Raw genomic sequence first — 15,443 nt, forward strand, 5'->3', positions numbered from 1 at the left:
ACGACCCTCTCACGTGATCAAGGCGCATCCTCCTTGCGATTGTCGTTATATAGCTTCAACGCCGCGTGAGCCCATCCTGCGCAGGTAAGGACAATAAACCTGAGTTTCCTAAATTCGGGGAAATCTTCGTTTGACTGTAAAAAAAATAACTAACGTTACAAATTACGAATATATATATATATATATATATATATATTGAGCTCTTATTTATTTTTTGTTGTTGTTGTAGCATAACATACATCTCATGATGAAAACATGCAGCTCGTTGCCATCAAATTAGCTTCGTAAGCTAGCTAGGCCAGAGGCCTTGCTTTTCACATCAAATATGTTATTCTGCTGTTGCCTATTAACATTTAGATAGCTAGTATCATCTTCAAACTAAACGTTTTTATATCTCGTACGCACAGGATTCAGCAAATATTCACATACTGAGTACAAATGTTTTTGGCAGCACAGACAAAAAGGGAAAAACCAGCTCTTGCGGTTAGCTACATCTCGTGTTAGCTAGCAACTTGAATAGCTAATGTTGCGATACATTCTCTATACTGTTGTCTTTGCTATCGCTGGATCTAAGAGTGTTCTGATCCAGAGACTGGATTCAAATTCCCTTTTTAATCATTGTAACCTTGTAACTAAACATTTTAAGCTCTTTTTCAAGTTGTGTCCAAACTGCAGTTAGGACAATTGTTGGTCACTTGGTGCATTATCCATTCTCTATGAAGATGAACCCTGGTTTGATATCTCTTCTGGCTATGACATACAGTTAATGATACTGTATATCTTCCTCTACTTTCGTATGAGGTCAATTCACGTCTGAATCTTTACTGTACATTTCCCTCCTTTTCTGTGAGTGGTCTCTCTTCAATGCTTTTATAAATGGTTCTTCCTGTTTCTTTCATATAAACCTAACATTCTGAACACAGTTCAATTGACTACTATTTCAACTGGGCAGTTCTCTCTACACTTGCACTATGTACATTGTAGGCTAACTGAACCTGGCTGCGGACCGTGTTGTTTGCTCCTCCATATCCCCATGCTAACTGTGGAGGAGGGTGGCAGACAAGAACTTACACCCTACACTTTCACCATTATGTTTCTGCAGAAATATTCCATCAGATGAAGAGGAGAGTTTTCCTTTTCCTCATCCACGTTGACTTGTTGCCACGTCGTTGTCAGTTTTTGAATTGACTGAATCTTCTCTTCGTTCAAAGACTTCTAAATTGGCCCTCACTTAACTGCTTCCTTATTCTGTTATTGTGGTGTTTAATCTCACATTGAGTTAGTTTAGAGCACGTCAGCCATTTTGAGGATTGCCATGTCCCAGAAGATTCCATCTGATAGCTCTCAGAAAGGCTTTGCTGTGGGACGCGGGCTCCTGGCTGCTGCTGAGACCCTCAACTTCAGCATGAATGAACAGCGTTCAGACAGTCTCCATCATGGCTCAACCTCCAGACAGTTGCACAGCATGTCCTCGGGTATGGGTGGTGGTGAGGGTGACCGTGACCCGCAGCTGTCCCGTCGTGGTGGCGGCAGCCACATTGGCAACTCCATGAAGCTGTTTGCCAGCTTGGGCCTGTCGCCCGCTGACCTAGACATGCTGGCACAGATCCCAGAAGACAACATTAGTGTGGAGACCTTGCCTCACCTTATAATGCAGCTTAAGAACCGGAAGGTGGAGTCTGACAGACGCATGGCAGGCAACTCTAGAGGGGACCTGTCCGGCCTCTCCTCTGAGACCTCATACAGAGCCAGCAGAGACGACTGGGATGACATGCGTGTTGGCAAACTGGGTGGTTCCATGGGGCAAGCGTCGGCCCACGCTCAGCAAGGAGACTTGGGCTACAGTTCCATCCAAGACACTTCAGCTGGAAGGTACGAACTTGACTATGGCCACGGCAGTGGTGGAAGAAATCCAGGCTGGTATTCAGATCTTTCCCATGATCGCTACAGCGGTATGGGCATGGGTCCCCCCTCAGCGGCAGATAGTGTCTTTATGACCAGGAGAATGGGTTCCCCGTCCCAAGGCAAAGTGCAGGACTTCTTAGGAGTTATACCTCACATGTTTCCCCATGTGTGCTCTCTTTGTGACTTTGACGTGCATTCTACCATGGTGAGTATTAACTCCAATTCATTTTCCACTTTACCTGTCTATTTCACACCGTCTACTCTGATCTCAGTTTGATTGCTACTCTCATGCACGCACGGACACTTTCAATTCAAGACCACTTTTTTGAATTTTATAATCAAATCTTTTATATCTTTTGATTTATCAAGTGATGAAAAGCCAATCCTACAGTACACTAAGTAATGATTCAACAAGTCTGTTTTATATTAGCATCATATCTCCACTTATTCAGCTTCTTTATCCTTTTTTGAAGAGCCGTAGTTTAATCACCCTTTTGCTTTCTAATTGGTGTGGGAGCCAATTCATGTATACATTGTATGTATTCAGTAAATCAGTCACTCATCCAGGGGTTGTCTTGGTCTGCAGGAGTGGAACCAGCACACGGATGGATTACGGCATACAGAAAACCAGAGGCTCCTCCTGCAAATGTAAGTTACTATTCCTCTTCAAACACACTACGTTATGTAAAGACCTTTTATGTTGAGATACCCACTGAAGAATGTGATACGCACTGAAACGTCTGTGTACAGCTTTTTACCCTGCTTTGCTTGGAAAAGCACAGAGGGGGGAAAAATTAAATATTTAAAAATAAAATTGTGTGAACCATTAATCATTGTTGACCAATGTTCTCCCATGATCTTTAGGTACCCAGAATGGGATCCACACATGGCCACAAGCAGAAGGTATGTGTCTCTCTCTCTCCCGCACGTGCACACACACATACTGTCTCTTTCTCACACACACGCCGGTTGCTATAACATGTTTGCAAATTTTAGTCCCAAGATTTGATAAAGAACATAAACCAGTTAACAAGAAACTTTCAGTTGTTTTGACTTTAAAGAGTAACTGCCCCTTAAAAAAACAACTTCTCATTTAGAAAACAGCCTATGTGGCATCTATGAGTTTGAAACATTTATTCTACTGTCAACATTGCCTACAAAGTGTAAATACGGTCATTTTGGTCATAAAGTCTGTCTTGTCCAAAACAGAGTTTTGTGAGGCTTGTGGTCCTTGACTGCATCACAACATAAACGAAGGTTGGCTTTGTTTTAATCCTGCCGACAGCTGGCATCACACTACAAATTATAAATTCGGAGTGCAGCTCCACTCGACCCGATAGGGTATCCCTTTGGTAAATTTGGGTTGACTTTGGATATCCCTATAGGGCTAGTTAGGGACCGTGGATAAAATGGGACAATATGTTGACATTTCAGTGACTTAACCTCAAACCAACTATAAATTGTAGAAATTAATTTACAAATATTGAAAGCATTTATTGAGAACTAAAAGGAATGAGAATATTGTCTCATTTACATTGTGTAATTTATTGACAGCCCCTAACTAGCCCCGGGGATAGACAATACAAATTTACCACGGTCGCACACCAGTCAGCTGAAGTTAATTGTCTAAATCATTTTTTAAACTTTTGCCACCTGCGAACAGACAGACACACGAGACAACCACACCCCAAAACCAACTCGAGTTTGAATTAAGTACATTTTTTACATTTTAGTCATTTAGCAGACGCTCTTATCCAGAGCGACTTACAGTAGTGAATGCATACATTTCATACAATTTCATACATTATTTATTTATTTTTTTCCTGTGCTGGCCCCCCGTGGGAATCGAACCCACAACCCTGGTGTTGCAAACACCATGCTCTACCAACTGAGCTACAGGGAAGGCTAGTAATGGACACTAGCATTTCTTAATGAACCAAATATAAAACAAGCCAAATCAGGAAGTGAAGTTGCGCTTTAAATACGTGACTGAATCGTCTCATGTAAAATTAGGCTGAATCGGTCTCATGTTTGTCCCTTTTCAGCAGTGGGTCTCATCTACTGGAGACCACCAATCAATCAGCCGGTCTCCTGGGACCAATCCCCATGGCTGAAAGGCAGCAGGCTGGAGGAGGGCGCATGAACTCCGGCTGGGGTAATGCTGTGTTTGTGTGAAAGATTACGTCTGTGTCTGAAATGTCATCCTATTCCCTTTTAGTGCACTACTTTTGATTAGGGTTCCATAGGGCTTTGGCCAAAAGTAGTGCACTATATAGGGAATAGGGTGCCTTTTCGGACGCAGCCAATATATACTTATTCCTGTCACTTACTGATGAATTTTTGCATTCATTACCATGTTATCATTGTCATTAAAGGGATAGGCCTAGTTCACCCAAATTAGTAAATGACATATTGGCTTTCTGACCCTGTAATCAGTCTAGGGACAAAGGAAGACAGTAATCCATGTTTTGCTTAGCTGGCCACTGCCATGTTGTAATTTAAGTGACTGTGTGTGTGTGTATATATATATACCTCTGTGTTATTATGTCTTAGGGGGTGGTACTGGATCTAATGTTGGATCAGGCAAGCCACATCAACACTCTATGGCACTTAAGCAGGTAATGTGTTTTATTTGTCATGATATTATCTTGATCAAATACAATCTTTTTACTGCAATGCAGTGACCAGGTAACTCCTCATCAAAAACGAATGTATTTTACTGGTATGTCTTTGGTGTGAAAGTCATGTATTCAACCTGTTTTTGTATCTGTCTGAACTGTTCTCCTCCGCAGATCAGAAGCAAAGTAGTGGTGGCTAAATATGACAGGAGTCCTCTGTCTAACAAAGCCCTGTTCGCCCTGGTTGAACCCTTTGGAACTCTCTGTGAACACCTGGTACTGAAGAACAAGGTAAAGCACATCACTTTGTGCCACCTTGCCAGAGGCATGTTCAATTCTGGGCGTACGTGGAGATTCTAGGATTTGCGTGCGCAACAAACTAATGGGATTTATCAAACTGTCGCAACACAACGTATAAACATGGTTTTTATTGACAAATCAGAGCCGTACTGTATTTCCGTGCTCGTGAACATGCGTTACAACCCCGCTTGGAAAACAGCCTCCATTCACCTTTTATGGTAACAATAAAAACGCCCTCATTTGCTGTATGATTTGAAAATGTTGGAACTGGGTCATGACTGTTTTTCTAAAGCGCAATGGTCAATTTGTTCACATTTCTGTAGAGGTGTGGGAAGAATGTTTTAATCTTTTGCAGTGACTTTTTAAACCAAAATTTCAGACCAAATAAAAGTAATAGAAATGTATCTGTCAATATGCTGCTATACAATCTCCTTCCCCAACGGCAAATACATCTGTTTTCACACTAGACCTACCTTCTGTTTTTATGGGCCGACCATTAATAGAATTCCCGTGCCTCAAACACTTCAATTACCCCCCCCCCCCTCCCAAAAAATGTACATTTGATTGCAATACAATTGATCAACCACTACAAGTTGTGTGTATGCATGGTCTGAGAAGTGAGTGGAAATACACACGCTTTCCCTTGAAGTTCAAACTTGATAAATACCAATCTTTGCAGGGGAAACCGTCGCACGCAAGGTTCAGTCTTTTTTTTGTGCCCACACACTTTTGAGAAATGACGCCCCTAGTCGTTGACTATAAAGATTCTTCATTGGAGTGTCCAGGAAACCACCCCTTTTGTGTTTTCACACCACTTTCCTCTTATTACAATGTATAAATCAATTCTGCTTTAACAGAGTAACTAACATATTACAGTACAACTGGAAATATACAGATCACAATGCAAACTCTTTCAAACACTTGACTTGCTGTTATTACCCATTTTAACAGAAGTAAATGGATGATGTTGTTGTATTAGAGCACCTGCTGACTGGTCCTGTAGCACAGGGTTCATGATACGTATTTCTGCTCCACAGGCCTTTTTAGAAATGGAGACCCATAAGGAAGCTAGGGATGTGGTGAGCTACTACCAGCAGAACCCAGCGGTGTTGTATGGGAAACAAATCACTTGTTATCTGTCCAAGGAACTCATGGTGATTCAGGTAATATTAGAATGTCCTTATTCATCTATTTTCATTAGTTTTGCCTGTATCTGCTGTATAGATGAAATACTTCAAATCACTCAGATGCATTTCTAACTTTGCTGACCGTTACCTACCCCATTCAATTCAAGCAGTGATCATGCATGCAGATCAGTACATCGTAATATTTTCCTCTTTCTGAATACAGAAAGACAGCAGAACTGAGAGAATCAACCGGGAGGCGAAACAAGGCAAAGAGCCAGCGGCAGCGAACCAATCGCAGGTAGTCTTCTTCTCCAACTTGCCGCGTGAGAATGAGAAGAAGCAGGAACTCCTCACCATCGCACGGCGCTTCGGAACCGTGGAGAAACACTTGTTTCTAACAGATGAGGTAAAAGTCCTATTATTCTCTGTATATAAAGTATACTAATGTTTGGATAAAAGCGTCTGCTAAATGGCGTATATTATTTTTTATTAAACTCAGCAACAAAAAAAAGAAACGTCCCTTTTTCCGGACCCTGTCTTTCAAAGATAATTCATTAAAATCCAAGTAACTTCAGAGATCTTCATTTGTAGAGTGTTTAAACACTGTTTCCCATGCTTGTTCAACGAACCATAAACAATTAATGAACTTGCACCTGTTGAACGGTCGTTAAGAGACACTAACAGCTTATAGACGGTAGGCAATTAAAGTCTCAGTTATGAAAACGTAGGACACTAAAGAGACCTTTCTACTGACTCTGGAAAAACACCAAAAGAAAGATGTCCAGGGTCCCTGCTCATCTGTGTGAATGTGTCTTAGGCATGTTGCAAGGAGGCATGAGGATATTATTTTTATTATATTCTGGATGTGTCATGAAGGCTTAATGTATAAACGTTAGCGTTTGTCTTCCAAGTCTTTTGTTCAGCTGGGGTCTGCAGAGGATGCTGAGATGTTGGTGAAGTACTACACTCTGAATCCACTGACCATCCAGGGAAAGAGTGTCCGCTTAAACATCTGTACCAAGTACAAGACCTTAAAGTAAGAATTCCAAGTTTGATTCAGTGCTTCATTATCATATTAGAGGACTTAGTTGGCCTTTTTTTCACAGAGGTAGCTGGACTGATTGTGGATTGTTGTCTGTCTGTAACAGTGTGAGTAATCGCTCCAATAAACTGATGGATGACAAGAGAAGGAGAAGCAGCAGTAGTACTGGGCCCAAAGACAAAGGTTCCTCCTCCAGGAGCACTAAATCTTCCTCTAACAGCAAAGCCAAAGAGGACAAGAAGGAACCACCAAAAGGAGAGGACAGCGGTGCAGAGGGAGAAGGGTCAGGGGGAGAGGGGTCAGGGAGAGGTGACGAGGTGGCTGGTGTGATGGAGGGAGATGAAGCTGAGGAGTGGAAAGGAGAGGGAGACCAGGGTTCACGTGATGATGGGCCGTCAGAGGACAAGGCTGAAGCCGTGACGGAAGACCCCGAGACCGCTGCCAACACCAGTCTGGAATCCCAGGAGGAGAAGGAACCTGCTCCGGACTCTGACAATGTTCCGAGCACTGCAAAGGTTCTGAGCAGTAGTCATGTCACCGAGAAGGCTGAGGGGTCAGAGGTGGAGGAGGGGACTGTCCCTGGTCCAGAGGAGAAAGCAGAGGGAGAGCCTGAGAGTGAACAGATGGAAACTGAAGCCACTACAGATGAGCCAGAAACCGAGGACAAGGATGACATGCCGTCGGCAGAGCCAGCAGAGAGCTTAGAGATGCATGAGGAACAACTACCTGCAGATCAGGTAGGTCAACAACAGAAAACATTTACAGTGCAAGAAAATATTATATTTGTCTTGCTTACAAGTTGGCACTACTCTTCTGTTTTTGTTCAGTTTGAGACAGTTCTGTTGAGCACAGTGACATATCTGCCTTTAAAAAAAGTGTGTGTGTGTATATATATATATATATATATATGTATATATATATATATATATGTATATATATATATATATATATATATATATATGTGTGTGTGTGTGTGTGTGTGTGTGTGTGTGTGTGTGTGTGTGTAACTAATATGTTGACATGCAGTACCAGTCAAAAGTTTGGACACACCTACTCATTCCAGGGTTTTTATTTTTACTATTTTCTACATTGTAGAATAATAGTGAAGACATCAAAACTATGAAATAACACACATGGAATCATGCAGTAACCAAAAAAGTGTTAAACAAATAAAAATATATTTTATGTTTGATTCTTGAAAGTAGCCATCTTTTGTCTTGATGACAGCTTTGCACACTCTTGGCATTCTCTCAACCAGCTTCATGAGGTAGTCACCTGAAATGCAGTTCAATTAACAGGTGTGCTTTGTTCAAAGTTAATTTGTGGAATTTCTTTCCTTAAATGTGTTTGAGCCAATCAGTTGTGTTGTGACAAGGTAGGGGTGGTATACAGAAGATAGAACATATTATGGCAAGAACAGCTCAAATACACAAAGATAAACGACAGTTCATCATTACTTTAAGACATGAAGGTCAGTCAATATCAATACGGAACATTTCAAGAACTTTGAAAGTTTCTTCAAGTGCCCTCGCAAAAACCATTAAGCGCTATGATGAAACTGGCTCTCATGAGGACCGCCACAGGAAAGAAAGACCCAGAGTTACCTCTGCTGCAGAGGATAAGTTCATTAGAATTACCAGCCTCAGAAATTGCAGCCCAAATAAATGTTTCACAGAGTTCAAGTAACAGACACATCTCAACATCAACTGTTCAGAGGAGACTGCGTGAATCAGGCCTTCATGGTCGAATTGCTGAAAAGAAACCACTACTAAAGGATACCAATAAGAAGAGACTTGCTTGGGCCAAGAAACACGAGAGATGGACATTAGACCGGTGGAAATCTGTCCTTTGGTCTGATGAGTCCAAATGTGAGCCGAAGAGTAGGTGAACGGATGATCTCTGCATGTGTAGTTCCCACCGTGAAGCATGGAGGAAGAGGTGTGGGGGTGCTTTGCTGGTGACACTGCCAGTGATTTATTTAGAATTCAAGGCACACTTAACCAGCATGGCTACCACAGCATTCTGCAGGGACACGCCATCCCATCTGGTTTGCGCTAAGTGGGACTATCATTTGTTTTTCAACAGGACAATGACCAAACACACCTCCAGGCTGTGTAAGGGCTATTTTATCAAGAAGAAGAGTGATGGAGCGCTGCATCAGATGACCTGGCCTCCACAATCACCTGACCCTAACCCAATTGAGATGGTTTGGGATGAGTTGGACCGCAGAGTGAAGGAAAAGCAGCCAACAAGTGCTCCACATAAGTGTGAACTCCTTCAAGACTGTTGGAAAAGCATTCTAGGTGAAGCTGGTTGAGAGAATGCCAAGAGTGTGCAAATCTGTCATCAAGGCAAACGGTGGCTACTTTGAAGAATCTCAAATATAAAATATATTTTGATTTGTTTAACACTTTTTTTGGTTATTACATGATTCCATGTGTGTTATTTCATAGTTTTGATGTCTTCACTATTATACAGTGTAAAAATAAAGAAACCCTTGAATGAGTAGGTGTCCAAACTTTTAACTGGTACTTTATGTTGAGTTTGTAACTAATATGTTGACATGTTGTTGTTCCTTTCTGTCAGGAGGAGGGCAGCATGGAGCAGGATTTCCCAGAGAACATGGATGACTTTGTGACTCTGGATGAGCTGGCAGAAGACGAGGACTTGGAGAGACAGGACTCCTCATCCAAAGAAAAATACTCATCTTCAGGTAAACAACATTAACTTCACCTCTAGCATGATGTATGATCATTTAATTTAGGATGATTGATGACAGCGTCTGTGGAATTGAAAACCATTGCTACCATGTCAGCCCACATGAAAATAGGCTACAGCAACTGTTGTTGGAAAAGTAAACAGTTGTGTAATTCTCGCTCTCATTCTCTCTGCAGGAAGCTCTAAGAAAATTGGGGGATTGAGAGTGGTCAACGTTGTGGGATTTAAACGAGCCTATGGTTTTCTGAACGAGATCTTGGCCCTGGCCAAACCCTTCGGTACAGTAGTTCAGCACCTGGTGCTTGACGTGAGACCTGAGGTAAAGTTGGTTGGTTGGTTGATAGATTAATTTGACAGTGAAGCAAAAAAAAGTGAAGTTAACGTGTATCTTTGTTGGTGAACCTAGGCCTTTCTGCAACTCAATTCGGAAGAAGAGGCAAAAGCAATGGTCAATTTCTACAGTGGGAATGTAACACCAACTGTGTGTGGGAAATCTGTGAAAATCTACCATTCACAGACATACGCTACCATTCAGGTGAGCTCCGGACCTGCAGATTGTTGGTCAGCCTTCCTATAGTAGAAGTTGTTTCTAATGTTTCCTGTTCTTCTTGCAGAGTGGGAGAGTGGTATACGTGGGACAGATTCCACACTTCAAATCCTCAGACGCCTCTCTTCTGAAAATTGCTGAACCGTTCGGCAAAGTGAGACGCTATTTTCTAAACAGATCTCGCAACGAGGTAATGAAATATTTTGTTCTCTTAGGCTACAGAGCTTTCTTGGAATGAGTGGGATACAATAGAAATCCAAATTTGTTTTGTATGTTAATTATGTAATTTCTAGTGTTTCATTGAGATGGAACGTGGAGAGGACGCTGAGAGAATGTCTGAGACCTACAAGGACACACCCCCTAAATTTGAAGGCAAGCGACTAACGGTGTACGTTAGCAGGAAGTACAAACAGCTCAAATACGGGTGAGTCAAATGAAACAACAGTTAAAGTAATTGCTGTGAACGTTGTACATTTCAACTTATTTCTGTCACTACTAAGATGCTGCTCTTCCGCGACACTAAAGATGAAATGCTCTTTCCCACACTAGACACCGACCACCAGCCCCTGACTCTGAGGAGAAGAAGAGGCCGTCAAAGAGGGAGCGATCAGGCAGTGAAACAAGCTCCCACAGGAGCTCAGCAGCCAAAAGCTCAGCCAAGCAGGATGAAGAACCTCCAGTCAAGAAGTCCAGAGAGGAGACGGCATCCTCCTCAGCAGACGAGCCTGAGAAAGAAGACAAGGAGGAGATGGTGGAGATGCTCACTGAGCAGAGTGAGGTAGAGGTTAGGAAGGAAGAGGACGTGGTCCAGGGAGAACACAGTCAACCCTCTGAGACCTCAGCTGTACACAAGATTGACACTGACATGGTAAGTTTATCTGGCTTAGGTTGTTCTGAAAATGCCACCATATTCACTATAGTTTATTACTACGGATCACAGTCCTATGGGGCTTAGGTCAAGCGTAGTTTGCTGTCATCAGCAATCCCTCAATGATGATGATCTGATGGGGAATATGACACCATTTTGGGACGTAACCCGAGGCAGTTTTAGTTTGTCAACCGAAGGTAGTAGCTTAAGGAACTGACTCTCTTGCTCTATTCTGTAGAACATCAAAATGGAGGAAAACGAGACTGCCATTTCCATAGTGAATGTGAGGAGCGTTGAGGAGAATGGCGAGACTGCTAGCACACCATCCCAGGCTGAGGGGAAGCTTTCATCAACCAGTCCTGTTCCTCTGGGGCCTTATGAGCCTAACAACCCAGTGGGTAATGACATGCTCAGATTAATACTCTAGAGGGAAAATGGTTTTCTATGTGTTTGGAAAGACCTTTTTTAATAACATATAGAATAACTTTATTTTTCTGTCGGACAACTCTTGTCTTGTCCAACACATAAAAAAAATATACAATACACAGACAAAAGTATCTGGACACCCCTTTAATTTAGTGGATTCAGTTATTTGTTGTTGCAGACAGGTGTATGCAAAGCTGTTTGCTTGATTTTAATCTACATAGACAAACATTGGCAGTAGGATGGCATTACTGAAGGGCTCAGTGACTTTGACTTTCTGCCCTGCTAGAGCTGCCCCGGTCAACTGTAAGTGTTGCTATTGTGAAGTGGAACCATCTAGGTAGGGCACACAAGCTCACAGAACAGGGCCGCCGAGTGCGAAAGCACGTAGAAATTGTCTGTCCTCGGTTGTGAGTTCAAAACTGCCTCTGGAAACGTCAGCACAGGAACTGTTCGTCGGGAGCTCCTTGAACTGGGTTTCCGTGGCTAAACAGCCACACACAAGCCTAAAATCACCATGCGCTATAACAGCGTCAGTTGGAGTGGTGTAAAGCTCGCCGCCATTGGACTCTGGAGCAGTGGAAACGCGTTCTCTGGAGTGATGAATCACGCTTCACCATCTGGCAGTCTGACCATGAATCTGGGTTTGGCGGATGCCAGGAGACGCTACCTGCCCCAATCCATAGTGCCAACTGTAACGTTTGGTGGAGGAATAATGGTCTGGGGCTGTTTTTTTTGGGGGGGGCTAGGCCCCTTAGTTACAGTGAAGGAAGATCTTAACCTTACAGCATGCAATGACATTCTAGACGATTCGGCAACTTTGCGGCAACCGTTTGGGGAAGACCCTTTCCTGTTTCAGCATGACAATGCCCCTGTGCACAAAGCAAGGTTCATACAGAATTGGTGTGGAAGAACTTGACTGGCCTTCACAGCCCTGACCTTAACCCCATCGAACACCTTTGGGATGAATTGGAACGTCAACTACGAGCCAGGCCTAATCGCCCAACATCAGTGCCCGACCTCACTAATGCTCTTGTGGCTGAATGGATGTTCCAACATCTAGTGGAAAGCCTTCCCAGAAGAATGGAAACTGTTATAGCAGTGAAAGGGGGGGAGGACTTTATATTAATGCCCATGATTTTAGAATGAGATGTTCAACGAGCAGGTGTCCACATACTTTTGACCATGTAGATTTGATCATATTTCATACATTATAACCAAATGTTCAAATCAAATGTTATTTGTCACATGCCCTGAATACAACAGGTGTAGACCTTACAGTGAAATTCTTACAACCAAACATCATAGTGACACTGTTGTCTGATTGCAGGTGTTGAATATGTGAAGATGGGGTACTATTGTAGAGTCTGTTTCCTGTTCTATTCCAATGAGGAGACAGCCAAGAAGGTTCACTGCAGCAGTCAATCTCACTACCAAAAACTCAAGGTAAACATGCATTATTTTAGATAATTAGCAGATATACCAAAATATTTAAGCAGTCATTTAAAGCTCTTGACACAACACACCAATACGTCTCTCACTTTGTATCAAACAGTTGTCAGCGTCAGAAAAAACATTTGCTCTGAAATCTAAATGCTGTCCTTTTTTTTTTTTTTTTTTCTTCAGAAACATCTGGAAAAGGAGAAGGCCAAAGCTCAAAGTACCACAGGGACAAAGACTCCTGTGTAGGAAATGACAAGGGTTGGAACTGTTTACGCTTGGATATAGTTAGTTTGTAACGCTAGAGTGGAAGTTGCAGCATTTATTTTTTTTATTTTTAAAGCTTTCATGTTTAGTCATACAGTTTTGTAACTTTTTATTTTAACCAATGTACTGTACCAGGAGGAACCAACCATGAATGGGTCTGGAGAATGTAGGGAGTTGTGTATGGCTGGTTTTTTGTTTTTAATGTTTTCTGATGACTCGTCTTGCTAAATTTATAAGTGCAAGACACATTTTTGATTTGTATTGAAGTCATAGGACTACATCCCTGTCAGATGCTGGTCTTTTGATTGTTCCCCAACTGTTGTGATGCAGAGACAAGAAATAATGTAACCAATTATATTAGTGCAAGTGTCTAAAGGAGTTTGGTTGATCATTTTAATAAATGCCTCCCATGCAGATGTTGAGATAATTGCATTGTTTGGAAGTATAATGAACAAAAATATAAATTCAACATGTAATGTGTTGGTCCCACGTTTCATGAGTTGAAATAAAAGCTCCCAGAAATTTTTCAGATGCACAAGAAGCTTATTTCTCAAATGTTGTGCACAAGTTTGTTTACATCCCTGTTAGTGAGCATTTCTCCTTTGCCAAGATAATCCATCCACCTGACAGGTGTGGCATATCAAGAAGCTGATTAAACAGCATGATCATTCCACAGGTGCACCTTGTGCTGGGGACAATAAAAGGCCACTGGAAAATGTGCAGTTTTATCACAACACAATGTCTCAATTGGCATGCTGACTGCAGGAATGTCCACCAGAGCTGTTGCCAGTGAATTTAATGTTCATTTCTCTACCATAAGCTGCCTCCTACGTCGTTTCAGAGAATTTGGCAGTACGTCCAACAGGCCTCACAACCGCAGACCGCGTGTAACCAGTCCATGACCTCCACTTCTGGCTTCCAGGCTGTATCGCAACCGGCCGTGATTGAGAGTCCCTTGGGGCGGTGCACAATTGGCCTAGCGTCGGTTCGAGTTTGACCGGTGTATGCTGTCAACGTAAATAAGAATTTGTTCTTAACTGACTTGCCTAGTAAAATAGTCTTCACATGTAGGATTGTCTGAGACCAGCCACCTGGACAGCTGATGAAGCTGGGTTTGCACAACCAAAGAATTTCTGCACAAACTCAATCTGTCTCAGGGAAGCTCATCTGCGTGCTCGTCATCCTCACCAGGGTCTTGACCCGACTGCAGTTAGGCAATGTAACCAACTTCAGTGGGAAATTTCTCACCTTCGATGGCCACTGGCACACTGGAGAAGTGTGCTCTTCATGGATGAATCCCGGTTTCAACTGTACCGGGCAAATGGCAGACAGTGTGTATGGCGTCGTGTGGTTTGCTGATGTCAACGTTGTGAACAGTCACCCATGGTGATTATGATATTTGAAGGCATAAACTGGACAACGAACACAATTGCATTTTATCTATGGCAATTTGAATGCAGAGATACCGTGGCGAGATCCTGAGGCTCATTGTGCCATTCATCTGCCTCCACCTCATGTTTCAGCATGATATTGCACGGCCCCATGTCACAATTATCTGTACACAATTCCTGGAAGCTGAAAATGTCCCAGTTCTTCCATGGCCTGCATACTCACCAGACATGTCACCCGTTGAGCATGTTTGGGATGCTCTGGATCGACGTGTACGACAGTGTTCCAGTTCCAGCCTATATCCAGCAACTTCGCACAGCCGTGGAAGAGGAGTGGGACGACAGTTCACAGGACACAAACAGCCTGATCAACTCTATGTGAAGGAGATTTTTTTTCTGCTGCATGAGGTAAATGGTGGTCACCAGATACTGACTGGTTTTCTGATTCACACCCCTACTTTTTTATTTTAAGTTATCTGTGACCAACAGATGCATATCTGTATTCCCAGTCATGTGAAATCCATACATTAAGACCTAATTTATTTATATTCACTTTTTTTTATATGAACTGTTGCATGTTGAGTTTTGTATTTTTGTTCAGTGTATATTGGCATCATGTTACTGGAGGAGAATGGGTACAAAGAAATGTGTTGAGAGCCCCCTCTTATTGTGAGCATGCACTTTACACCTACAGTTCACATTGAGACCAGGAGATGGTGTTATTGTTTCTACTATTCACTAGAGTCAGCAGGACAAAGTATGATAGTTTTTCTCAGGATTACTTGTGATTGCTACTTTTC

General features: G+C 42.4%; 1 protein-coding gene across 3 annotated transcripts; it reads left to right on the plus strand.

Annotated features, from left to right (window-relative positions):
• Positions 1 to 41: 41 nt before the first annotated feature.
• Positions 42 to 13,790, plus strand: LOC115205730 (matrin-3). 3 transcript variants are annotated; one of them, XM_029772000.1, is made up of 20 exons: positions 42 to 84; positions 1,103 to 2,110; positions 2,492 to 2,553; positions 2,770 to 2,808; positions 3,951 to 4,060; positions 4,459 to 4,523; positions 4,698 to 4,814; positions 5,861 to 5,986; positions 6,174 to 6,356; positions 6,862 to 6,986; positions 7,099 to 7,729; positions 9,579 to 9,705; positions 9,887 to 10,029; positions 10,117 to 10,245; positions 10,325 to 10,447; positions 10,551 to 10,681; positions 10,807 to 11,125; positions 11,364 to 11,523; positions 12,879 to 12,994; positions 13,175 to 13,790. In XM_029772000.1, exons 2-20 carry the CDS (start codon positions 1,316 to 1,318, stop codon positions 13,235 to 13,237), a joined length of 3,564 nt encoding a protein of 1,187 aa, XP_029627860.1. In that variant the 5' UTR covers positions 42 to 84; positions 1,103 to 1,315; the 3' UTR covers positions 13,238 to 13,790. The 3 variants fall into 3 exon arrangements, 2 of the variants coding, with proteins under 2 accessions (XP_029627860.1, XP_029627861.1); XR_003880665.1 differs by lacking the exon at positions 42 to 84 and having other exon boundaries at positions 188 to 2,110; positions 11,364 to 11,519; positions 13,175 to 13,731; XM_029772001.1 differs by lacking the exon at positions 42 to 84 and having other exon boundaries at positions 189 to 2,110; positions 3,954 to 4,060.
• The last annotated feature ends 1,653 nt before the right edge of the window (positions 13,791 to 15,443 follow it).

The sequence above is a fragment of the Salmo trutta genome, chromosome 13 (genome assembly GCF_901001165.1).
Source record: "Salmo trutta chromosome 13, fSalTru1.1, whole genome shotgun sequence".
NCBI classification, from domain to species: Eukaryota; Metazoa; Chordata; class Actinopteri; order Salmoniformes; family Salmonidae; genus Salmo; species Salmo trutta.